We start from the raw sequence: 26990 nt of genomic DNA, 5'->3' as shown, positions 1-26990 counted from the left end.
TTTAAGATTTTATTTATTTATTTGACAGACAGAGATCACAAGTAGGCAGAGAGGCAGGCAGAGAGAGAGGAAGGGAAGCAGGCTCCCCGCTGAGCAGAGAGCCCTATGCGGTACTTGATCCCAAGACCCTGGGATCATGACCTAAGCCGAAGGCAGAAGCTTAATCCACTGAGCCACCCAGGCACCCTGGGGATACGTTTCTTAAGGGTACAAACCTGCAACTAGTAGATAAGCAAGTCATATTTAAGAACTCAGGGAATAAATTCAACAAAGAGGTGAACATTTAGCAAATAATATAAAATTTTTAAAATAAATCATACTTGTCATCCTAATTTTAAAAAAGTTAGATAGTCATAGTTATCATTTTCCATTGTATGTTGAATGTCGGATTTCTTGCTAGAAAATTTTTGCAATAACTAGAATGGAAGGAAACATCTTATTTCAATGTATTTGGCAAAGAGGAAAGTTTTTCACAAACATATTAGTCACGATTTCTGATTGTTCTGCTGTTACACCTGAACAGCTTGCTTGAAAATATTCATCTAAAATTCCTTTCACGTTTCCTCCAGTTAAAATATTCTGCAATTCCTTGCAGGAAAGCTATGTGAAGAGAATATAAACGAGTGTAACTCTAGTCCTTGTTTAAATAAAGGAACCTGCATTGATGGCTTGGCTAGCTATCTCTGGCACCTGTATAAAAGGATACACAGGTGAGACATTTCCATTCTTCCTGCATTGTTGCATTGTCCTGCAAAGCACCACAAATCACTACATTTTTAAACATCATATTATGTTTATGTTCATTTTCTGATTTTGTAACTGTGCTGTGATTAGCCAAGAGAAAGTCCTTATTTTTGAGGAAATTCACGCTGAAGTATTTTGGGGTCAAATGGCATCAAGGGTGCAGTTACTCCCAAATTGCTTAGAAAAAACTGTGTGTGTAAGAGAGAAAATGAGAGAGGGAGAGAGAAAGGAGACAGAAAGAAAAAGAGACATAGAGAAGACAAGAGTTTATATGCTAAGATAAACATTCAAGAAGGAACTGGAAATAAATAGATGCTAAACAATATGATAAGTATATCATATATATAACCCACATATATAAAAAGTTATATATATGTATATACAATTTATAAAGAGAGAGTTCCCCAAAAAATGACCAGTGAAGGAAAAAGGCAATGTCAAAGAAACAGAGGAAAAAGCCAAGGTCAAAGAAACAGGAAAATTTTGAACTAAATTTGCTAGTTTTTTTTTTTTAACATAGCCTCAATTAGATGTCTATTACAAATGTTAGTTTCAGAAAGACCTGAGATCAAATGAGCAGATTATCCAAAACACAATCCTAAAATGCCTTACAAAAGCCAAAGTTCATTCAAGAGTGGATCTCAAACCAGTGTGCCAGTAGTCCGGCAGTTTCCCTTCTGATCCTTTAGGAGCAACACTAAGAAGTACACACTTCCATCTTTGTTTCCCAGGCAGGTTAACATTTGGGCTCTTTCTCACCCTCCCCCATCCCCAGGCCTGCACTGTGAAACAGAAGTCGATGAATGCCAGTCAAGCCCATGCTTAAATAATGGACTTTGTGAAGATCAGGTTGGGGGATTCTTGTGCAAATGCCCTCCTGGATTCTTGGGTACCCGGTGTGAAAAAAATGTGGATGAATGTCTCAGTCAACCATGCAAAAATGGAGCTACGTGTAAAGATGGTGCCAGTAGCTTCAGGTAAAGCCCTAAGTGTGGTCCTTTGCACTAATTTTATTTTCTCAACCATTCCATCATTCTGCAGCTTTTATGGAGCGTTCCTTCAAGTCCCAAGTCAGCCACTCCCTAATTCTAGCCCAAGGATAGGCTGCGGTAGACTCTCCCGACCACCTGAGGTTCTGATTCACTAAGTCTGGGGTAGAGTCTGTAATTTTAAAATACATAGCCTATATGTTTTAAGCTCCGTAATGATTCTGATGCATGGCCAGATATGAAAACCACCGTTCTGTACTTGGGAAGTCATGAAAGATGAAAGAAAACACAGTAACACAGAAATAAATACCAAAGCACTAGACAGAGCTCAGCGTCAAATGTCTTATGTTTTAGCCAGAGTTGTTGCACAAGCCAACGTCAAAAGGAATTGTGCCATCATCCTGTCAAAGAGCCAGTGTACATTCTCTGTCTGTGGTTTTCAAACATTTTTTTTTAAAGTTTAGTAACCCTTGGTTCATAAGAAATATAACATGAAAACTAACTTTTCGTGGTTGAAAACAGTAATATTTGTAGAGCAGACATCCTTTGTCTTTCTGAGGTAGCTCTTGGGGTGCCAGGAGAATACAGTTTGAAAATCAACACTCTCCTTCATCACTGTCAAGTTGGCCCTGTATTACATCCTGTTCCCCTCGCAGGGTCTGTAGCTTCTGCAGTACGAACGATGGACTGGTCTTGCTTGCAAAATCTTAGGAAACTTTATTGTCCTCAACATGCCACTGTCTGTGGAAGTTTATAAAAGTTAAAAGAAAGGGGGAAAAAAGTACCCAGTTGCAAAATTTCCTAGTCCTCTTGTGGCTCAGCGCCCTTCATTACTGTCCCCCAACAAATAGCCAGGGCACGATACAGAAGAAATAGGCGACCGGTTCTGCCAGTGAGACTTTCACTCTTGATGTGGGAATGAAATCTTTGCAGTGTAGCTTCATCTTTTCATAGGCTTTTTACATCTTCTGGCATATAGGTGCCTAGCAGGCAATGAGAAATTTCCAGATAAACAACAAGAGTTCTAAATTCTCTCCAGAGTCAAAAACAATCGATGAATTATAAATTTGTCTAAGTCCTAACTAGAGGAAACATGAAGGTAAACTCTCTTAATTCAAAGGGAATTGTTAGTTGTCACCAAAGTGAACCTATTTCATAGACAAGGATATTGGATTGCTAGAATATCAAACATGGGCAGATACAGATGAGTGAAAGTCTAGCCAAAATAGATTTATCATCGAATACAGAGAACTCAGTAAAGACTCCCCCACCCCTGATTCCAGTGTAAACATGCTAATAACAATGTTAACTAACATGTATGGGACAGGTCCTTTTTAATTAAAAAATATTTCAGGCATACAGAAAATTACCAAGAACAATAAAAATCACACACTCATCATGGTAATTATCAAACCTTAGCATCTTTCCCTATTTGATTCACATCTTTTGTTTTAAAGAAATACCTTCTAAAGATCGTTTTGGATTTCCCTCAAAACACACACACAGACACACACACATACACCCACACGTGCGCGCGCACACATACACACACACACACACACACACATTCTTCTTCTTCCTCAGTAGTAACCACTGTTCTGAAGTTGGTGTATATCTTTTTCATTCAGATGTCATAGGTTGCTACATAAACAGAGCATAGTATAGTTTTACAGTTACATAATAAGTATTATACTACATACTTCCTTTTGCAATTTGGGTTTTGTTTTCACTCAGCATTGTGTGTTGTCAAGATTGATACATTTGGCTCTAGTTTATTTACTTTAACTGCTGATTAGTATTCCAGTAAAGGATTATATCATGGTTTATTTTCCCATTCTTCATAAACACATAGAATAATGCTGTTATGAATGTTCACTACATGTGTGCTGTGCACCTGTGCAGTAAGTTCCTAGAGCACATAAGTCGAAATGGAATTACAGGTCCTGGGAATGCAAACCCTCACCTTCCCTTGATGTTGCCAGATTGTAGCTCTACTCACTATGTGAGATTTCCCAGTTCATGACACCCTTGTCAGCGTTTGACATTTTCAGATATATTGTCCATTCCGATAGGTTTGAATGATGTGTTGCATACCACAGAGACTGTACGGCATACTGATGAAGAACAAGGCCCTAGACTGGGTCTAAAATCCTAATCCACTACTTAGTAACAAGGAGACTTGGGTAGATTAACCTCTCTGAGCCACAGTTTACTCATCTGTAAAATGAGAATGATAACAATGTTACCTCATTGTTATAAAGGCTGGTTTAATATATATAAAGCCTTGGAACAGCTTTTTTTTTGGAACAGCTTTTTTGAACTTTTTGTATTGTTTCCTAGCACTTCTATGGGGAAAGAAAATCCCAGTGTGTAAATAATAATTTGCCTGGACCAGAACCACTTCCTACTCTATTTTTGCTACACACTTCAGATATATATTGTCTTAAATAGGTTTAATTAAATGAACTTTAAAATAAAAGGTAACTAACAGTTAAAGCACTTTCTTGATGTGTAAAATATGTTTCATCATTTCAGAGTTGTTTACTCAGTTTTTCTAAATTAAAAACGAAACAAAACCCCAGTTCACCCATTTCTCCATCCCACCCCAACCCAGGCAACCACCTGTCTGTTCTCTGCATCTATGAGCTTTCAGTATTCAAAGTTTTTTGAGACAATGTTGTCATAAATGGGAGACTTCTTCATCTAATGCATTTCTATGTGTTAGTAACATTTTGTTTCTTTCAGGTGCCAGTGTGCAGCAGGCTTCACTGGACCATATTGTGAAATAGACATCAATGAATGTCAGTCTAACCCATGTAGAAATCAGGCCACCTGTGTGGATGAATTAAACTCATACAGTTGTAAATGTCAGCCGGGATTTTCAGGCAGCAGGTGTGAAACAGGTATATGTGAGCTCAGTGTTATTAGTAACAATACTAAAAATAATGAGATCATAACAATGTCAATTTTTATCTGTTCTGAACACTGACTACATACCAAAAATGATGCTAAGCATTTTGTACTTATTTAATCTTGACAGCCGTCCAGCAGACTAGTTACAATTATCCCCAATAGCAAAAGTGAGGAAAATGAAGCTCAGAGGGAAAACAGAGAAAATGAAATTTAGAACTCTTCACCTTTTACATGTTTAGAAAGGACACTTGATTTAGGAGCTCAGAGTCCATAGACATGAATGAGAATCAGAATTAAGCTGCTTTCTCAGGGTGCTGGAGTCTTTTAGCTGCGGAACTTTTGTTTTCTTGAGTAGAGTATGCAGGATTGAGGCAGAGCTGAACTGCTCATGAACTAGGGATAAGCAAGGGCCCTGAGTAGAGGTGGAATGTGGCCCTAGCAGTTGCCCCCCTCCTTTTCTCTTGAACCTTCAATTCCCCTGCTCTGCAGAGTCATCCCATCAGCATACAGACATGCATTAGTGTTTTCTGTCTTTATTAACTTCCCAATTCCACCTCTCCTTCCAGCTAGTCCCTATTTCTCTGCTTCCTTACACTACTGAGTGCTTTCCCTATCTTAGTTACCCACTGATTCTTTTACTTAAAAGAATGTATGGTATATTTTGTAAATACTATATATTTAATGTTGAAACTGCTTCCCATAAAATCACATTGACTGAAATGGACTTTTTGACAAAAGTTCTGCATATCTGCTGCTTACCTTAGACAATTGAAAAATGCCTCCCATGGTCCACACTCTTTTCTTATTTGTTGTAGACCAGTCTTCAGGTTTTAACCTGGATTTTGAAGTTTCGGGTATCTATGGTTACGTCATGCTAGATGGTGTGCTTCCATCTCTCTGGGCTGTAACCTGCACATTCTGGATGAAATCCAATGACACCAATAATTATGGAACACCGATCTCCTATGCACTTGAGAATGGCAGTGACAATACCTTCCTCCTGACCGATTATAATGGGTAAGCAGAAATGTCAGGAAAGCCATACTCTAGATCTTATCCTGAGACCAAGTTAGAGCTGACACTGGGGTTGAGGGATAGAGGAGCAAGGGGGTCAGGTGCTCCATGAGGACAGCAGAATGACAATGGTCAAACAGAGCATCTGGACACGTTCTGTAAGAAAGCAAAGTTTCAATGATAGCACCTTATGCACGGATTATGTTTTGCTATTTGCTAAGTGTTACTTCATTTGATCTTTGCAGTGGCCTGAGGAACTCATTTTCTAGGTAGCAAAGCAAAATTTCGGAGAGACTCAGTGATTTGCCCCAAATCTCACACTCTGGGAGTGGTAGAGCTAAGTCGCAGACTCTGACTATTAAGACTGACACTTTCTTTTATATATCAGAGCCTGCAGGGGTTCAAGGATTTCAGTGACATTATTGACCCATGGGAAAGACATATGTTAAATATGAACCCATCTGTAGACTCAGGTATAAGAGCTGATGTTTATTTCTGTTTGGATCAATTAATTCACCTGCAGGGCCCCATCTCTCTGGGCTGTCAGAAAGGTCAATCTCAGTTGTTACCCTCCTTCCTTCTCTACTGAGTGCTTTTCCTATCTTAGGTCCTCACAGCTTGTTGGAAACCCACAGAGTCTTGCTAAAGAGCCACAGACTAGCCAGGACTTCCTGGCCCTCAGTCCACACTGCTTATCACTAGGCTGTGAACTGCCTCAGCCTCCGTGGGCCCTTCAAAATCACAACTCTTTGCCACATGAAATCCTGACCTTCAGTCGAGACAGATTCTGTGGTGCCTTTTCATCTCAGATCTACCCAAATTTCTCTCCTGTTGCTACGGATTAGGGTACAGGCCCCACTGAGCTCTCTTGCCTCTCCTCAGTCCATGGGACTCTCACTATTCTGATGGAACTCTCCCCAACCTCAAACTCTATCCTTAGTGGACCTGAGCTTTCCAAAACAAAACCCAAGAAATTTGCACAAACCTCCCCTGAGGCAAAATACATATAAAGAGAGGGCTTGTTACCCACTTGAATAGGGAAGGAAAATGGGAAAACACAAAGGGGAAATAATTAGTATTATAAAAAGACCGTATTTTCCAAAACATTTATGAATATAAGGACTAAGAAGATATGGAGAGAGGTATTCAATGAATTCTTATCTTCCTTATCAATTTTCCGTATTTTTTCCTTTTTCTCCAATTGCTTTTGAAGATATTTCATTTCAAACTGCTTATATCTTTGACATTCCCCAAAGTGACATGGTTGTTGGAACCCTCTTTTTGTTGGTCATCTTTGTTTAGTTCCAATTATGTTTGCCTTTGGATTAACATATTTCATCTGCCATGTGACTGCTTTGGCAACTCAGAGACAGAACTCACTTTCTGTGAGACCTCTGAAGTTTGTTCCTGGTCTTAGGAAAACATCCATTCCGAAGGAAAGAAACCAGTCTGATGTTTGTACAATTCTCATCCCTTCCATTCTTGATTCACTGTCTCTGGAATAGACAGTTGGTAAATGATCTCAACTTGGATCAACTTCTCTCATTATCCTAAGACATTTTCCTACCCCTTCATGTCTAAGAAGCATTAACTAATTTTCAGTGAACCCCAATAAAGTATAATTTATAAGTCAGCTCTACCTCTATGAACTATGACCAAATGGAGAAAAAAAAAGTAATGATTTTCCTCAAAACGCTTTCTATACAAAAAAAAAAAAAAAAAAAAGGAAAAAGAAAGAAAAGAAAAAGAAGGAAGAGAAGAAAAATAGTAATGTGCCCCATAGATGAGAGTATGACATATGACTGATGACTCTGTTACCTGGAATCTTTTCACAGCTGGGTTCTTTATGTGAATGGCAAGGAAAAGATAACAGACTGTCCCTCCGTGAATGATGACCGTTGGCACCACATTGCCATCACTTGGAGGAGTTCTGATGGAGCCTGGAAGGTCTATATTGATGGGAAACTATCTGATGGTGGTGTGGGCCTCTCTGTTGGTTCACCCATACCTGGTATGTCTTAGCTAAAGGAATATAATTCTGTTAGATGCCAGGCATGGAAGCACTTAGATGAACATCACATTGGCTAGCTTTTTTGTCCTTGCTTCTGCACAAAGGTCAACAGTTATCTCTCCCATTTTCTACTCCCTGATTACCCAGACTTTGAATTATTAGAAGCTTTTCCTAGGTGAGCTGTGTGACTCCGTGTAAGAAACGCATTTGGGGACTCATGGTAAGACTAGCAAGACACAGGCTGAGCTAACCATGGAAGGTTACTAAACTGTCTTCCAAGGAGGAGAGGAATTGCTGGTATGTTTTGGTTGCTTGTTTTGTTTTGTGATAATGTATATAGGATACAGGTATATCCAATGTGGAGGCTGGAGCAGTGCTAATACTGTCTGTCTTTTATGCCCTTTTCAAATAGAACTCAGACTGTCTTATAAAAAGTATTCAGGGAATTTTTGTTTGAAAGAATGCAGAAGTACTAGGTGATACAGGATTCTCAGTATCACAAATGAAAATCCACCTGCTCTGTTTAGATCCTTCTATGACATACATGATAGGAAGCAGAAAGGTTGGAGGTTCCTCGTAGTAAATAAGGAAACATTAAAGATGTTTCAACAGGAAGTGACATTAGGTAAAGTGGGGCAGTGTTTCCTTTTCTTTTAAGTATTCTTGCTTTCAGCTATCTCTGGATAGTGGGATTGCAGGTGGATTTTATTTTCTTCTTTATTCTTTTCCCATATTTCATAATGACCATGTATTTCCTTTATGGTTAAAAAACTAGCATTTCTATGTTTAAGAAAAATAAATAAACCCTGATAGAAGAGTGAAAGTAGGTTAAAGGGATCAGAAAAAAAATCACGGAGACTGTAATAGTAGCCACCCAAGGAGGTGGTTGTCTGACCACGGCAGGTGAGGATGAGTTGGAGTGCATAAGTGTTACAGAGCCCCAACTGACAGATCTTAGTGAGTGGCTGGCTTCAGGGGGTACTGGGTCCATTGAAGAGTCTGTTAGCTGAGAGAGGAATTCTAGGAAAAAGGACAATTATCAGAGCAGGGCTAGGGGTGAATGAAGAATTTCTATTGGATTTTAGACATACTGAGTTTGAATTCTAATCACAGGAATACATGCAACTAAAAACATAGGTTGATACCACTTGATAACAAATTGACAGAGTTGTTTTTAGTGATAGGATGTGATTGGCAAGGATTCAGTATAGAAGACACTTTAGAGTGCTGGAATGAAAAATGATACAACCTTTCTGGGAAGCAATTTAGAAACTTTTGTCGAGAACCTTTAGAAACCCTTGGCATGCAAACAAGGAATCAGGTTAAAGGAAATAATCAGTGGTCTGAATAAATACTCATGTATCAATATATTTATCTCAGTGATACTTTTGTATCACTTGGAAACAATTCCAGTATCCAATAAGAAATGGTTGTTTAATTAACTAATTAACTAATTAGACAAAGTATGTATTATAATGTATTCATCTATAAAATAGCTATTAACTTATTTCATGAGTTTTAATGAAATGTCAATGTCCAAGAAGAAAAGCCAGATTCAAACATGATCTATAGTATGATCCTATGTTGTATGTTTTGAAACCTCTCACACACATACACATATGCTGAGAAAAGTAATAAAAATAAAACCTAGGAGGAAATATACAAAGCCATTAAGTGATTTTTTTTTTCTGGATAAGAAGAATTCCTTATGCTTTATATTTTCAAATTTCCTTCTGTGCATGTTATCAATTTTTAATGATTAATAAGAAAAGGACATAGTCTGGGAGATCACAAAAAGGGGTTCTACATATATCGATTTGCAGGACTGAGATCAGATGGAGAGATTGTTGAAGGAAGAAGAGCAGAGGCCATAAGTAGAAGCCTGAGTGCATCAGCGTCTTAACAGGCAGGCAAAGAAGAGAGAGAGAATGAGCACAAAGATTCGAGGAGAACCAGGAAAGGATGACTTCATGAAAAGAAAGTGAAATCAGCCCAGGCCCTGGCAGGAAACCAGGGGCACCTCCAAGGAGGAGAACTAAAGACAGTTTAAGGAAGGGTGGATTTTCAAAGGTGTGGGCAGAATTAAAAGAACCAAAATAATGACAGTAAAACACACCCATGACTAGCGACAGTGGAATGGCCCAAGAGATGGGCCCAAAGTGACAAGGAGTGGGAGTTGTTGCCAGCATTTAGGCAAACCTAAACCTTGCCTGGGAGGAAGGTACCCAGGAAACTAAACTTCTCTTTCATATGACTTTCTTATCTCGGGTTGGTCCTTCCATTGGGCAGGTATAAACAGAAGCCAGAGGAACAAGGCAGCCAGATGGTGTGAACCTTTGTGGGCACAAAGCAGAGTTGAGGAGGGTGGCAGGTATCTCTGGAGGGGCAAACACAGACCGTCCAGTACATCCAGGAAGGACAGTTAAATAGAATGAAATGGCCGGTAGGAACCGATGATAAAAAGAAATCAGCGGAGGTGACTATGAAGCGTTCCCATTGAATTTGCCGCTGGCAAATTTAGAAGTTACCTTAGAGCTGGTGATAGAAATTTAAGCATTCCAGGATTAAGAAGAAAATGAAGAGCAGTTCCTGGTAACTTGTCATGGAAGGTGACTTCCTGCAAGGACGGAGGCAAAACAGAACTCACCTGTTTGGTTGACATAAAATATTACATGCACATATGTATGTATATGTGCAGTTTTTATAGTTAAATGTTTGTAAATCTAATATAATATTCTAAACCTTCTGTGGCTATTTTTTAAGTTGCTCTAGATAAAATATTGAAATTGGCCTTATAGGTAAAATGTGTAGGTAATTTGGTTGTTCAACAATTTTCCCCAATACCTTTCTATTGGCAGTGATTTCAGTAAGTTAGCATTTTTGGAATAACAGACATGAAGTCAGTCTTCCTCCTTATTTCTCTCCTGTCTTTAGGTGGTGGTGCCTTAGTTGTTGGGCAAGAACAAGACCAAAAAGGAGAAGGATTCAACCCAGCTGAGTCTTTTGTGGGCTCCATAAGTCAGCTGAACCTCTGGGACTATGTCCTGTCTCCACAGCAGGTCAATTCCATTTTCAGTGTATGACAGTAATGAGCTGCAAAGGTACAAACCTAGTGAAAATGTGAACAGACTAATGATGCCATATCTTACTGCAGCCTCTGGGTTTTCACACTTGACCACCGATATCATTTGATGCTACAGTCATAGACTAAGCTAGGTGGAGGTTGACTAAGCTAGGCAGAGGTTATCAGCAGTCATTTTCAGTGAATCCCCTTTTCAGTTTCTTGGTGATGTATTTAAATCTCATTAGACAAGATAATTTTAAGATACTTTGTAATTTCAGAGCTTGAGAGAATCAGAATACCGGTTCACATCCCTCGGACTAAAGATGCAGAAATTGAGGGCTGGCCATAAAACCATGCTTAGAGAGTAACAGAGGAGCCTGTGGTAAAGCCAGTCTGGAGTCTGACAGCCTGGGTTCAAATCCCAGTTCTACCACAGCCTTGTTGTGCTGGTTTTGAACATGTTAACTCCATCTCTCAAAGCTTCAGTTTTCTTATCTTTGAAAGATGGACAGATAGCGTAGTAGAGTTTCAGCAGATCACACACAACACGACAGGTATAGTCATGGTCTTGTTTGCTACATAACGAGGGCTTCCAGATGTCTACCCTTATTATTATAGTGGCAGAACTTGTCTAGGCCTCAGTTACCCACCTCTGGATCAGAGGCAGAAGACAGGAGAATGTGGTGTGGGGAACCTCTACAACACCTGAATAAACTGCAGAACTTGAGACAAGAAATTCTAGGTGGAGAATTCCAGACTATCTGGCAACTGGCATATGGGAGAAGGGAGGATGGGCATGGAGGAGAGAGAGGGAGGGAAGAGACTTCTCTGTTACCCCAAAATCATACTGTACAAAAGCCTCCTTCCCTTCCCCAGCCTCCCCCCAGATCTGTGGATGTTTTCAAGACTACTCAATTAAGATTTAATAACTCTGTCATACTGAAACAGATAAGGTTTATCTAAAGACGCATGTTTAAACTTCCAGGTGAAGTCACTGGCTACGTCATGTCCAGAGGAACTCAAAAAAGGAAATGTGTTGGCCTGGCCTGATTTCCTGTCTGGAATTGTGGGAAAAGTGAAGATCAATTACAAGAGCATATTCTGTTCTGGTTAGAATGTTCTCCTTCTTATTAACTGCCATCTCTTGACTATTCCCAGGATTTTCCTGCAAAAGGAGATGACTCCAAAATGCACTGTTGGTCAAGTAACGTGTGCCTTTCAGTCTGTTGTTTAGCTAGTAATTCACCCTTATTCTACCTTTATCCAAAGGATTTATTTTTTTAATACTTAAACACGTGCTATATTGGAGAGTACAGAGTTCACTGTGGAGAAAACTTGGACGATGGTAAAATAAGATTAGGAAAATAGGGTTAGAGGAAGGATATGGTTAATTTTTCAAATGCCACCAAAGCCCTGTCCTGTGCGAGATGGGCACTTGTAACTTCCTAGCAGCCGTCTAGGGACAGATGGCACAGAGAGAAAAGCAGTGGGCATGACAGCCCACACACTGCCTAATCCAGCTCTGAATGGTCATAAAACTCAATGTATATGAAGAGGTTTCTAAATCTGTCCTGGAATTCAGGGGTTTTGATAACTTACAAGTACATTTCATTAATATTTCTAAAATACCACTTTTTCCTTAAAAAAATTCAGCTGACTTTTGTGGCAAGAGGAAAAGTGGTGGCCTCAAATAGGGTTTGTTTTTTTTAGTCATTTTGCTTGCCAGTAATCTGGTCACATGTCACCTTGTAGCATGTGTGGCTTAGTAGCAGTAGCATGGCTCTCAGAGGCTGGCACAAAACGTGATTTGAGATGCTTGACCTGGCGACGCTGCCACGAGGGTGCTGACAAGCCGTGTGCCTGTGCTCTCTGCCCGCAGATTGTCCACCTTTAGAAGGATCAGTACCTCATCTGCGAACCGCATCAGCCGACTTAAAGCCAGGCTCCAAAGTCAGTGTGTTCTGCGATCCAGGCTTCCAGATGGTTGGGAACCCTGTGCAGTACTGTCTGAATCAAGGACAGTGGACACAACCACTCCCCCACTGTGAACGTGAGCTGCCTTTGTGGACGGCCTTTCAGTAGTCCCTGACTGATGTTGGAGCACAGGGACACTTTTCAGGAATGCTAGATAAAACCTAAATACACCACAGTCGTAAACACAGTAGATATTCATGGAATAGTTCACTCTCCTTGAGGGAGATGGGCGATGAAGGGACCAGCCCTGTGGCTGCCCCCTGGACGGGATAGGGAATGGGATGGGAAGGGAAGTCAGAGCTGGGAGCTGGAGCCCTAACGGAGGTGGGTTACAGCTGGGTGGGAAACGGGAAAAGATCTCTTGAGTTGGATGCGTGCAGTCATTTATTTACTCAGGGATTTTTAAACCACGCACTATGTGCTAGACAAGGATCCGTGTCCTAGCGATGCAACAGCTGGGAGAAAGTCTCTTTTATGGAGTTTGCACTGAAATGGGAGAGACAGGAAATAACAAGTAAATATGGTTTATTTATAGTGAAGAAGAACAAGGGCCGGAAGTAAGGGCTTTGGAGAAAAATAAAGCAAAGTAGGGAAATACGAAGTGAGGGTTGAGGGGAAGCCAACTGCCTCATCAGTGGAGCAATCAGCCAAGTTCCTCCATAGCACCTGTCCCCGCCGACGCGTGTGTTTCCTGTGGCTTGTTTATCTACTCCCATTGGAGGGTAGGCTCCACGGGCAGGGGCTCGTCTCCGTGACTCATCGCTGTAACTTCAGCACCTGTGACAGTATCTAGTGGGACCTTCATAAATGTTTTGTTTTCATTAATGAGGGGCAGGCCCGCTCTGAGCCAGAAGGTCTGCTGGATGCCGAGGGCACAAGTTTGGCTACAGCCTGGGCCCCCCTCTCCCCCCCTACCTCTTCCCACCCCCAGGGCTCTGCATCTGTGTTTATGCACAATGAGAAAGTCTCGCTTAACTGAACCGCTAGCTTAATACAGACAAAATGTGCGTCTAGCATTTCGGTCCTCATGTAGTTGTGCTCTTCACGGCCCCCTTACAGGCATCCGCTGTGGGGTGCCACCCCCTCTGGAGAATGGCTTTTATTCAGCTGAGGATTTCCACGCTGGCAGCACAGTGACCTACCAGTGCAACAATGGCTACTATTTGCTGGGCGACTCGAGGATGTTCTGTACAGATAACGGAAGCTGGAATGGCATTGCACCATCGTGCCTTGGTGAGATGAATCTTGGCAATACCATCTGGGTTCATTCTAGCTCCCTGGGAGACAGTCTTCCCGAATTCCTGAGGCTTTCTTGTGACATTCCTTTGTTAACGTCATCTCATCCCAGTAAGCCCTGGGCAAGCCACAGTGACAAAGCAGCTGTCCCCAGACGTGCCAGAAATATTTGGAATTGCTACCAGGCTCGATATTGAGACTGTTTCCATCTATCTCTGTTCTTGTACTTACCACCTCTAACGTGGGGGAATAATAGCTTTTATTGTGTGTCTGCAATGTGATCATGACTACTATATTTAGTATATTTTCACTCTATAAAAGTATCTATAGTGTTATGCATTAAGCAATATGTAATGACTTACAAGTAAAAAAAAGAGTATTTGATGGGGTGCCTGGGTGGCTCAGTGGGTTAAAGCCTCTGCCTTCGGCTCAGGTCATGATCCCAGGGTCCTGGGATCCAGCCCCGCATCGGGCTCTCTGCTCAGCAGGGAGCCTGCTTCCCCCTCTCTCTCTGCCTCTCTCTCTGCCTGCCTCTCTGCTTACTTGTGATCGCTGTCTGTCAAATAAACAAATGAATCTTTAAAAAAAAAAAAGAGTATTTGATATATAAGAAAAAAAATCAATCAACTTCACTACCTGTAAGCTATCTTCATTTTAGACGTTGATGAATGCGCAGTTGGGTCAGATTGTAGTGAGTATGCTTCCTGCCTGAATACAAATGGATCCTACATTTGCTCATGTATCCCACCCCACACAGGAGATGGTAAAAACTGTGCAGGTAACTAGTATGTGTATAATTGGGAAGCTTATTAATTTTTTTTATTTAAGTATATATTTCAAATGTATGTTACTTAAAAATACAACAGTATTTTCAAGTCCAAAGGACAGGTGGAAAAGAGAAAAACTATCTTAAAAAAAAAAAAAAGACAAATAACCACTAAAGGAGCTTTAAATGAGCCTTCTGCCTCTCCCAACTTCCCAATCTCTGGAAAATAAAACAGAGAGCCAACCATACCACCAGAATGTTGAAGCAACATCTGCATAGTACAGGGGTAACAGAGGGAATTTAGAAATATCATCACTGGCCTCTGTGGCCACAGTCAGAGCAAAGAAGACAACTTCACCATCAGTATGTTTCCCCTGCCTCAGCCACACAGAATTATGTTATTGAAAAAAATTGACATGTTCCATTATCACATCTTTAGATTTTATCATAACTTTGGTAATACAGGCCCAACTCCCAGAAAATAGAAAGTAAAGAGAAAGTCTCAAAATCAAGTCTTATAATGGCATTTACTCTTTGAGAGAATTCATTTAAAGTTCTCAACTTACGGGGCACCTGGGTGGCACAGTCCGTTAAACATCCAACTCTTAATTTTAGTTCAAGTGATGATCTTAGGGTTGCAGTGTCAATACCCCCATCAGACTCCACACTCAGCACGAAGCGTGCTGGAGATTTTCTCTCTTTCTCTCTCCTTCTGCACCTCCCCCAACTTGTGCATGTTCTCTCTCTCTCTCTGAAATAAATAAATACCTTTTTTTTTTTTTTAAAGTTAAAGTCTTTGACTTCTGGGGTGCCTGGATGGCTCAGTACATTAAATATCTGGCTCTTGATTTTTGGCTCAGGTCATGATCTCAGGGTCCTGAGACTGAGCCCAGCATCAGGCTCCGTGCTGGGTGTGGAGCCTGCTTAAGATTCTCCCTCTGCCCCTCCCCCCATCAAAGAAAAAAATTAAAAAATTAAAAATAAATACAAATAAAGTCCTTGACTTCCACCACTAGAATGACCTTCAGAAAGATTGAATCAACATATCTTCCCTTTTTGATGATTCAAGTATTATATTTACTCCTATCCAAGTCCAGTTGTAAATATCCCTTTAACTTACTTCTCTTCCTAGAAATGGTGACCAACCCCAATTCATACATAGAAAGGATTTCTGATCCATAGTCTGTTTGGAAAGGGAGGCTGGGGATTTTTCTCACATCTGCCTAGGGGACGGCCTTTGGCTCAATTTGATAGAAAGCCAGTGTCTTTTAAAAAGGTAGGCATGAAGTCAGGGGAGGTAGGAGCTGTTAAAGTTCTAATAAACTCCTGGTACCACACTACTTCCCAATAAGCAACTCCCTTTTAGCCAGATAAATTTTGTATATTTTTGTTAGTCACTGTGTTTCAAAATATTATCGTTTAAATGCCTATTAAATGTATGTTCTCGTCTAATGTCCAGTGTACCCCAGCCCTTTCCATATCTCCCTTCAAAAGCTTCCCCCACGCCCCCAAGATTTAACTGGTACTTTGACTGTAGTGAAATTTTTTTGTCATGAGACCCTGCGTGGTTGTGTGAACACCACTCATTGTCCCACACAAACTTTTTCTCTCTTTCAAGAACCTATAAAATGTAAGGCTCCGGGAAATCCAGAAAATGGCCACTCTTCTGGTGAGGTTTATACACTGGGTGCCCAAGTCACATTCTCGTGTGAGGAAGGATACCAGCTGTTGGGAGTAACCAAAATCACATGTTTGGAATCTGGAGAATGGAGTCATCTGTTACCGTATTGCGAAGGTATTGTATCATAAATTCCCCCAGGTTCATGGTGTTTGGCAATACTAGAAATTTAAGGTATAGACGTGTCATGTGTTAGGTTGAATCAATATTCTTTGTATTTAAAACCCAACTGTTGGGTTCATCTTTTTAAACGTGACAAGAGAACTTAGAGCTGCCCTTGAGCTTTTAGAGATTTTTATATACACTGACAAAAAAAGCAACACTTCCTTTGTTTTTGCACCTTCTAGCTGTTTACTGTGGTGTACCTGCTATTCCAGAAAATGGTGGCATTGATGGGTCAGCATTTACCTATGGCAGTAAAATAACATATAGGTAAGTGTGTAAGATTAACACTACATTGTAGAAATTGTTAGTGACATGCTGTCTGTGACCTAAAACTGAAAGAAAGGTAGAAGAATCCTAGAGGATGTTTTTTAATTAATATGGAATTAATTGGATTACGTGTAGTGCAAAGGAATCAAGTTCAGTAACCTAATGGTAGCATTCCTATCTAGAATCCTTAAATCCCTTGACAAGTAACTTATCATTGTGACCAGCATCCTTGAGGACCGGTGCCATGGAGGAAGGCCCTGCAAGCTAAGGAATGTTCTTGATTATAAGCTGGAGCTTTGGCTCAGGCACTCATACTAAACCAGACCATTCTCAAACTAGGAATTTTCTGTTTGCACCTACTAATCCATGACGTAAACTGGGGACAAGCCAAACTCTTCATTTTTCTACTTGTCACTCAGCAAGGTTCCCTATGGGGGAGATGTACAGTATTCAACCTTGGAAATAATTTTAAAGCATTATTTTAGTAGAAAAGAAAGAAGTCTTCCAATAAATTGTAAAGTATAAATTCTCAATATTTTTAAAGGTTTTGGTACTGATAAAATTATGCAAAATAAAGCAAATTGTATTCTGTAATCTCCATTTATCCTTTTTAGGTGTAATAAAGGATATATGCTGAATGGTGATAAAGAATCATCTTGTCTTGCTAGCGGTTCTTGGAGTCATTCTCTTCCTGTGTGTGAACTGGTCAAGTGTTCTAGCCCTGAAAGCATAAATAATGGGAAATATATTTTGAGTGGGCTTACCTACCTTTCTACTGCATCATATTCATGTGAGAGCGGATATAGGTAAAGTCCGTAGACACCACAAGCTTCCTAAAATACCCCGTTACCCATTATTTACTCCATAGGTTTCATTTGTATATAACTAGCTGACTTTAGACCAAGTTTCTAAATGTAAAAGATAGTCTCAGATTTGCATGCTTTGTGAGGACTGGCTTATATGCTGGGAATACCTAGGGAAACAGTCTACCTAACTTTGACTCTGGGAGCTCTAGTTGAGTCACTATAAACATTCAGTCATTAAACATGAAAGCAAAAAAGTGTTTCGGAGGCATAGCATAGTATCTGGACTTTTTTTTTTTTTTTTTGGAACATAACTTACCACACTTATACTGAACATTGCATGTGATGTTACAAAAAGCAGGTCGCAATCCTGAGTTCTTAATACTGTAACAGGTTGATTCGATCAGTGTTATGCATGGGGGTGTATGTGTATGTTCCAACAGAAGGGACAGTAGGGCAAGGCTGCAGTCAGAAATTTGGCCAGCGGGATCTGAAGTGAAACAGATCCAGTGAGTAGAAAGTCAGGTGACACACACAGATTCAGGTAGGCAAACAAAGGTGGATAAGTGACGCCATTGGGATGTGAGGTTTGCGAAATCAAAGGAAGACCAGAGGTCAGAGTCAGGAGCAGCAGTGCACATACCCAGACTCAGGACAAGGACAGTGCCCTTTGACTTCAGTTACCCTGACTTCCTGGGTGTCTGTCTCTATTATAGCTGGATCCCAACCAGCCTATTAACCCCTTCTCATCCACTAATCCCTTGGCGAGGTCTGAGGGCCCTACTCCAGCACCAGGGAGCCCCTTTTATTTTGCAGCAGTTGTGATGTTGTTTTAGCCCATTCCATGACAGAAGCACTCTGGCTTCCCTTCTTTGTATATAATCGTCTCCACGGCAGTGAATAATAGCCATTCTTTCCCAGCTTACAGGGCCCTTCAGTCCTTGAATGCTCGGCCTCAGGCAGCTGGGACAGAGCGCCACCTACCTGCCATCTCATTGTCTGTGGAGAGCCGCCGGCCATCAAAGACGCTGTCATCACAGGGAGGAACTTCACTTTTGGAAACACTGTCACTTACACCTGCAAAGAAGGGTGAGTGGTCCTGGGTGGGAAGGAAGCATTGGGAACCTCAAGGGAGGGGATGCTCCCCCCCCCCACCACGGAGATGGGCTCCAGTAAACACTAAAATTACATTTCCTGGACACCAAAACCGGAGAGAACTTTATGCTCTTGTTTCCTGACAGCAGAGAGCAAGCATATTCTCCTGTGGAAACAGTGTGTTTCTGGAATTAGAGTAATTTGTCAAATTAGGCCTCCAATAGCAGACACTGGGCAATGCAGTGGAAAATAGCTTTATACTTAGAGATGCAAAAAGCACATTTACATAGGCATCTGTGGGGGCGCCTGGGTGGTCTGGTCAGTTGAATAGACATTGGTGTGTTTATCTTTGGCAAACCTGCAGGCAACACTTTGAGTCACAACCTAAAGATGACAGGTCTGCAGAGTAAAAAAGATCATAAAACTCAGGTTATTCTATTTTTAATGATCTCATTTCATTCAGAGGTAAAATTTGAAAAACAAGGAATGAGGTACAGAGAAAGGGAAGGCTCCATCTGGGGTGGTGTCTGCTTAGCATCTCAGGGAGTTTATAAGGAAGTGAGGGGTATGTGAATCCCCACGACATCTGACTTGCATTTCATTGCTTCTCCACGACCCCTTCATGCTTCTTTAATAAATATTTTCACTGTGAATAGTGCTTTCACACTCCAGATTGACCAGAGGTGTTTGTCACGCAGTTGGAAGCAGCGCCAGCAGGAATTTGCCACTTTCTGAGTTTGTAGCTCAGCTCTGTCCTTCACTGTGTAGCTTCAGGGAAACTGTATAACCTCTCTGTGCTTCGAGTGTCCTACATAAAAACAGTTTCATTCAAGGTTCATACTTCTGGATACTGTGAGAAATCAAATGCCTAGTATAAAGCCTGGCCTAGCCAGGAAAAAAAACCTTAATTAATTCCACCAACTTTGCCATTATTATGACTGAAGCACAGATGAGATAGCAGTTTCTATTCTAGCATATTTCTAGCAAAGAAGTTCATTTCACCTGGATGGAAGACAGTCCCAGTAGAACAGGACTGCCAGCAGGTGGCGACAATGTATGTGTGTGTGTGTGTGTGTGTGTGTGTGTGTGTGTGTGTGTGTGTATGTGTGTGTGTATATATATATACACACACACATACACACACACACACACATATACACTATATATATTGGGCCACATATATATATATACACATATATAGGCCACACATATATATCTATATCTATATATATATACGTATACATATATATAGTGTGTGTGTGTGTATGTATGTATGTGTGTATATATATGTGTGTGTGTGTTTATCCATATAAATATTTATATATTCTTATTTATTTATTTGCAAAAATCTCCTGAGAGTCAGCTACTTGGATAAATAGCTGATGGAAGTCCCAAAACTTAACACCTTCTTAAGTGAAACAGAAATCTTTATTATTAAAACGGGGGATGAGTGATATAGGTAAAGGGAATTAGAAGTATACTTATCTTGAGGAGCCCTTGATGAGTAATGTAGAGAATGATTAAATCACTATATTATACACCTGAACCTGATAAAACACTGTTTGCCCCTCCTCCAGCTCATGCTCACTCACATTCTCTCAAATAAATAAATAAAATCTTAAAGAAAGAAAGAAGAAGGAAGGAAGGAAGGAAGGAAGGAAAGAAAGAAAGAAAGAGAAAAGAAAAAAAAAGAAAAGAAAAAGAGAAATAAAAATATATTTTAAAAAATTATCCAAAAACAAATGGTGGTATTTTACTATATTTCTTCTCAGAATTTTGTCTTTACATATTTTTTAGTATTAAAAATCCTGCTATAGATGCAATTTACATTTTTTTTTCATTACAAATCATTCACCTAAAATATATCCTAAGAGTTCTGAATCTGCCTAATATTAAGTCTCTATGTTATAAGAAAGGGTTTTATTAAAAGAAGTACTAAAGGCACTAATTAAAATTACAACATAGCCATACATTTGCAGAGGGTTTTCCATTCCCCCAGGGCTTTCCTACACATTATCTCCTCTTGTGCTCCCTTCCACAACGGTGGGGGTTTGGCAGAATAAACAGTATTCCAACTTGGTAGTTGAAGGGATTGGCCCATATCACCTTGCATGTTCCTTCTGGTCTAGGAAAGCAGACGCTCTGTGGGATCTTTTATCCATCAAAAAGATGGAAACCAAATCTACTCCCCTAAACCATGTATCTATTGAAGGATATGAGAATAGTTTTATGAAAGTACTTTGTATGCCTATTAAGAATGAAGCAGAAAATGGCTTTATTATCTTCTCTGTCATCATTATTGCTATATACGGTGATGACATTTTAAAATAATGTAGGAAAAACTGTCTTAGGTAGTTAATCAAATTAATAGAAAGTATCTACAGTCCCAAATCACTGCCACCCACATTTTGTTCTAAAAGAAAAAAAATCAAGCTATTAAGGGATAGTTTCATTTTTTTTCTGGAAGTGAAACTTTTGGTGAGAGGAAGCATACTGATGGCCCTTGGCATACCCCTAACTCCACCTTGGGATGCTACGAGGATGCCAAAGAAAAGAAAACCTTTGTACTCCTCTTTTTTCTGGCCAAATGGCTAATGAAACATTTGAAATATACGGAAAAACACGAATAGTAATTCTTAATCTCCACTTAAAGTTACCTGGGTATGCATTCTTTCTTTCTTTTTTTTTTTTTTTTAAGATTTATTTATTTTAGAGAGAGACATAGAATACAAGCGGGAGGGGCAGAGAGGGCGAGACTCTCTCAAGCAGGCTCCGTGATGGGTCCCATGATCCTGAGATCATGATCTGAGCCGAAACCAAGAGCCCCATGCTTAACCGACTGTGCCACCCAGGCACCCCTCCTGGGTATCCATTCTTGAGAGAAAAGTACATGTTAATTTTTGCCATATTGTAGCTTTCTTTTTATGAAAGAAATAAAGTATTACAAATACAACAAGAAGCCATTCTCATCACTTTGCCATTCTCCCAAAGTAACAAAGGTATATTTTTGTAAATCAGTAAAATTTATTTTAACAGCTATATGGTATTCCCTTGGAAGAATGAGCTGTCTGTAAATTACTGATTTCCTTACAGGTAGAAGGTTAGTTTGTTGCTCCTTTATTTGCTGATGTAACAGAACTGAAGTAAATTTCCTTCCCCATGTCTCTTGGTACGTAGGAGTTTGACTATCTCTGGCCCAGCCACCGAAGGTTGAAGTTGTTGAGTTAAGAAATATGCTTATTTTAAACTTCATGAGATAGCATTTGATATTTATCAGTCATGTCCTTTATGTTTTGTTTTGTGTGGGTGTATCAAATTCAAGAAATCATCCTTACCCCGACGTCATACTGAGTATCTTTGCCTTTCTCCTGAACGACGCAGAGATCTTGGAAAACACGAATTTCCATCCCCCTCTCATCTTAAATGTTTTATCGCTGTCTGTATTTTATGTCCCTCCTATTTTACGACTTCTCAAATTAGTCATTTTTTAATATAGTCAGTGTTTATTTAGTTTGACTCACATGTTTATTAATCTCTTCATCACCATTGCGTTTTGTATCCCATTCTGTCCTTTTGGGTTTAATATTTCTACTTCCTGAAGAATATCCATTGCATATTTTTTTTCCAGTAAGTTTCAACATATTCTGTAATCTTTTTCTGAAAATAATAAGATTTTACCCTTGCTCTTGAATTACAGTTTTTTTTTTTTAAGATTTTATTTATTTATTTGACAGAGAGAGATCACAAGCAGGCAGAGAGGCAGGTAGAGAGAGAGGAGGAAGCAGGCTCCCTGCCACCTGTATAAAAGGATACACAGGTGAGACATTTCCATTCTTCCTGCATTGTTGCATTGTCCTGCAAAGCACCACAAATCACTACATTTTTAAACATCATATTATGTTTATGTTCATTTTCTGATTTTGTAACTGTGCTGTGATTAGCCAAGAGAAAGTCCTTATTTTTGAGGAAATTCACGCTGAAGTATTTTGGGGTCAAATGGCATCAAGGGTGCAGTTACTCCCAAATTGCTTAGAAAAAACTGTGTGTGTAAGAGAGAAAATGAGAGAGGGAGAGAGAAAGGAGACAGAAAGAAAAAGAGACATAGAGAAGACAAGAGTTTATATGCTAAGATAAACATTCAAGAAGGAACTGGAAATAAATAGATGCTAAACAATATGATAAGTATATCATATATATAACCCACATATATAAAAAGTTATATATATGTATATACAATTTATAAAGAGAGAGTTCCCCAAAAAATGACCAGTGAAGGAAAAAGGCAATGTCAAAGAAACAGAGGAAAAAGCCAAGGTCAAAGAAACAGGAAAATTTTGAACTAAATTTGCTAGTTTTTTTTTTTTAACATAGCCTCAATTAGATGTCTATTACAAATGTTAGTTTCAGAAAGACCTGAGATCAAATGAGCAGATTATCCAAAACACAATCCTAAAATGCCTTACAAAAGCCAAAGTTCATTCAAGAGTGGATCTCAAACCAGTGTGCCAGTAGTCCGGCAGTTTCCCTTCTGATCCTTTAGGAGCAACACTAAGAAGTACACACTTCCATCTTTGTTTCCCAGGCAGGTTAACATTTGGGCTCTTTCTCACCCTCCCCCATCCCCAGGCCTGCACTGTGAAACAGAAGTCGATGAATGCCAGTCAAGCCCATGCTTAAATAATGGACTTTGTGAAGATCAGGTTGGGGGATTCTTGTGCAAATGCCCTCCTGGATTCTTGGGTACCCGGTGTGAAAAAAATGTGGATGAATGTCTCAGTCAACCATGCAAAAATGGAGCTACGTGTAAAGATGGTGCCAGTAGCTTCAGGTAAAGCCCTAAGTGTGGTCCTTTGCACTAATTTTATTTTCTCAACCATTCCATCATTCTGCAGCTTTTATGGAGCGTTCCTTCAAGTCCCAAGTCAGCCACTCCCTAATTCTAGCCCAAGGATAGGCTGCGGTAGACTCTCCCGACCACCTGAGGTTCTGATTCACTAAGTCTGGGGTAGAGTCTGTAATTTTAAAATACATAGCCTATATGTTTTAAGCTCCGTAATGATTCTGATGCATGGCCAGATATGAAAACCACCGTTCTGTACTTGGGAAGTCATGAAAGATGAAAGAAAACACAGTAACACAGAAATAAATACCAAAGCACTAGACAGAGCTCAGCGTCAAATGTCTTATGTTTTAGCCAGAGTTGTTGCACAAGCCAACGTCAAAAGGAATTGTGCCATCATCCTGTCAAAGAGCCAGTGTACATTCTCTGTCTGTGGTTTTCAAACATTTTTTTTTAAAGTTTAGTAACCCTTGGTTCATAAGAAATATAACATGAAAACTAACTTTTCGTGGTTGAAAACAGTAATATTTGTAGAGCAGACATCCTTTGTCTTTCTGAGGTAGCTCTTGGGGTGCCAGGAGAATACAGTTTGAAAATCAACACTCTCCTTCATCACTGTCAAGTTGGCCCTGTATTACATCCTGTTCCCCTCGCAGGGTCTGTAGCTTCTGCAGTACGAACGATGGACTGGTCTTGCTTGCAAAATCTTAGGAAACTTTATTGTCCTCAACATGCCACTGTCTGTGGAAGTTTATAAAAGTTAAAAGAAAGGGGGAAAAAAGTACCCAGTTGCAAAATTTCCTAGTCCTCTTGTGGCTCAGCGCCCTTCATTACTGTCCCCCAACAAATAGCCAGGGCACGATACAGAAGAAATAGGCGACCGGTTCTGCCAGTGAGACTTTCACTCTTGATGTGGGAATGAAATCTTTGCAGTGTAGCTTCATCTTTTCATAGGCTTTTTACATCTTCTGGCATATAGGTGCCTAGCAGGCAATGAGAAATTTCCAGATAAACAACAAGAGTTCTAAATTCTCTCCAGAGTCAAAAACAATCGATGAATTATAAATTTGTCTAAGTCCTAACTAGAGGAAACATGAAGGTAAACTCTCTTAATTCAAAGGGAATTGTTAGTTGTCACCAAAGTGAACCTATTTCATAGACAAGGATATTGGATTGCTAGAATATCAAACATGGGCAGATACAGATGAGTGAAAGTCTAGCCAAAATAGATTTATCATCGAATACAGAGAACTCAGTAAAGACTCCCCCACCCCTGATTCCAGTGTAAACATGCTAATAACAATGTTAACTAACATGTATGGGACAGGTCCTTTTTAATTAAAAAATATTTCAGGCATACAGAAAATTACCAAGAACAATAAAAATCACACACTCATCATGGTAATTATCAAACCTTAGCATCTTTCCCTATTTGATTCACATCTTTTGTTTTAAAGAAATACCTTCTAAAGATCGTTTTGGATTTCCCTCAAAACACACACACAGACACACACACATACACCCACACGTGCGCGCGCACACATACACACACACACACACACACACATTCTTCTTCTTCCTCAGTAGTAACCACTGTTCTGAAGTTGGTGTATATCTTTTTCATTCAGATGTCATAGGTTGCTACATAAACAGAGCATAGTATAGTTTTACAGTTACATAATAAGTATTATACTACATACTTCCTTTTGCAATTTGGGTTTTGTTTTCACTCAGCATTGTGTGTTGTCAAGATTGATACATTTGGCTCTAGTTTATTTACTTTAACTGCTGATTAGTATTCCAGTAAAGGATTATATCATGGTTTATTTTCCCATTCTTCATAAACACATAGAATAATGCTGTTATGAATGTTCACTACATGTGTGCTGTGCACCTGTGCAGTAAGTTCCTAGAGCACATAAGTCGAAATGGAATTACAGGTCCTGGGAATGCAAACCCTCACCTTCCCTTGATGTCGCCAGATTGTAGTTCTACTCACTATGTGAGATTTCCCAGTTCATGACACCCTTGTCAGCGTTTGACATTTTCAGATATATTGTCCATTCCGATAGGTTTGAATGATGTGTTGCATACCACAGAGACTGTACGGCATACTGATGAAGAACAAGGCCCTAGACTGGGTCTAAAATCCTAATCCACTACTTAGTAACAAGGAGACTTGGGTAGATTAACCTCTCTGAGCCACAGTTTACTCATCTGTAAAATGAGAATGATAACAATGTTACCTCATTGTTATAAAGGCTGGTTTAATATATATAAAGCCTTGGAACAGCTTTTTTTTTGGAACAGCTTTTTTGAACTTTTTGTATTGTTTCCTAGCACTTCTATGGGGAAAGAAAATCCCAGTGTGTAAATAATAATTTGCCTGGACCAGAACCACTTCCTACTCTATTTTTGCTACACACTTCAGATATATATTGTCTTAAATAGGTTTAATTAAATGAACTTTAAAATAAAAGGTAACTAACAGTTAAAGCACTTTCTTGATGTGTAAAATATGTTTCATCATTTCAGAGTTGTTTACTCAGTTTTTCTAAATTAAAAACGAAACAAAACCCCAGTTCACCCATTTCTCCATCCCACCCCAACCCAGGCAACCACCTGTCTGTTCTCTGCATCTATGAGCTTTCAGTATTCAAAGTTTTTTGAGACAATGTTGTCATAAATGGGAGACTTCTTCATCTAATGCATTTCTATGTGTTAGTAACATTTTGTTTCTTTCAGGTGCCAGTGTGCAGCAGGCTTCACTGGACCATATTGTGAAATAGACATCAATGAATGTCAGTCTAACCCATGTAGAAATCAGGCCACCTGTGTGGATGAATTAAACTCATACAGTTGTAAATGTCAGCCGGGATTTTCAGGCAGCAGGTGTGAAACAGGTATATGTGAGCTCAGTGTTATTAGTAACAATACTAAAAATAATGAGATCATAACAATGTCAATTTTTATCTGTTCTGAACACTGACTACATACCAAAAATGATGCTAAGCATTTTGTACTTATTTAATCTTGACAGCCGTCCAGCAGACTAGTTACAATTATCCCCAATAGCAAAAGTGAGGAAAATGAAGCTCAGAGGGAAAACAGAGAAAATGAAATTTAGAACTCTTCACCTTTTACATGTTTAGAAAGGACACTTGATTTAGGAGCTCAGAGTCCATAGACATGAATGAGAATCAGAATTAAGCTGCTTTCTCAGGGTGCTGGAGTCTTTTAGCTGCGGAACTTTTGTTTTCTTGAGTAGAGTATGCAGGATTGAGGCAGAGCTGAACTGCTCATGAACTAGGGATAAGCAAGGGCCCTGAGTAGAGGTGGAATGTGGCCCTAGCAGTTGCCCCCCTCCTTTTCTCTTGAACCTTCAATTCCCCTGCTCTGCAGAGTCATCCCATCAGCATACAGACATGCAT

General features: G+C 39.8%; 1 protein-coding gene across 1 annotated transcript in view; it reads left to right on the top strand.

Annotated features, from left to right (window-relative positions):
- The window catches only part of LOC111145837 (sushi, von Willebrand factor type A, EGF and pentraxin domain containing 1), a 209004-nt gene that overhangs the window by 104013 nt on the left and 78001 nt on the right, over nt 1–26990 (top strand). Inside the window, exons 23-26 of the mRNA XM_022501101.1 lie at nt 596–686; nt 22502–22536; nt 23346–23547; nt 26305–26462. Coding sequence (XP_022356809.1) covers nt 596–686; nt 22502–22536; nt 23346–23547; nt 26305–26462 — 486 coding nt within the window. The remainder of the gene's footprint in view (nt 1–595; nt 687–22501; nt 22537–23345; nt 23548–26304; nt 26463–26990) is intronic.

Source organism: Enhydra lutris, unplaced genomic scaffold (assembly GCF_002288905.1).
Source record: "Enhydra lutris kenyoni isolate GAN:26980312 unplaced genomic scaffold, ASM228890v2 scaffoldscaffold13, whole genome shotgun sequence".
Lineage (NCBI taxonomy): Eukaryota > Metazoa > Chordata > Mammalia > Carnivora > Mustelidae > Enhydra > Enhydra lutris.
The sequence above is the reverse complement of the archived record's forward strand: the minus strand, read 5'-3'. Positions and strand labels throughout refer to the sequence as shown.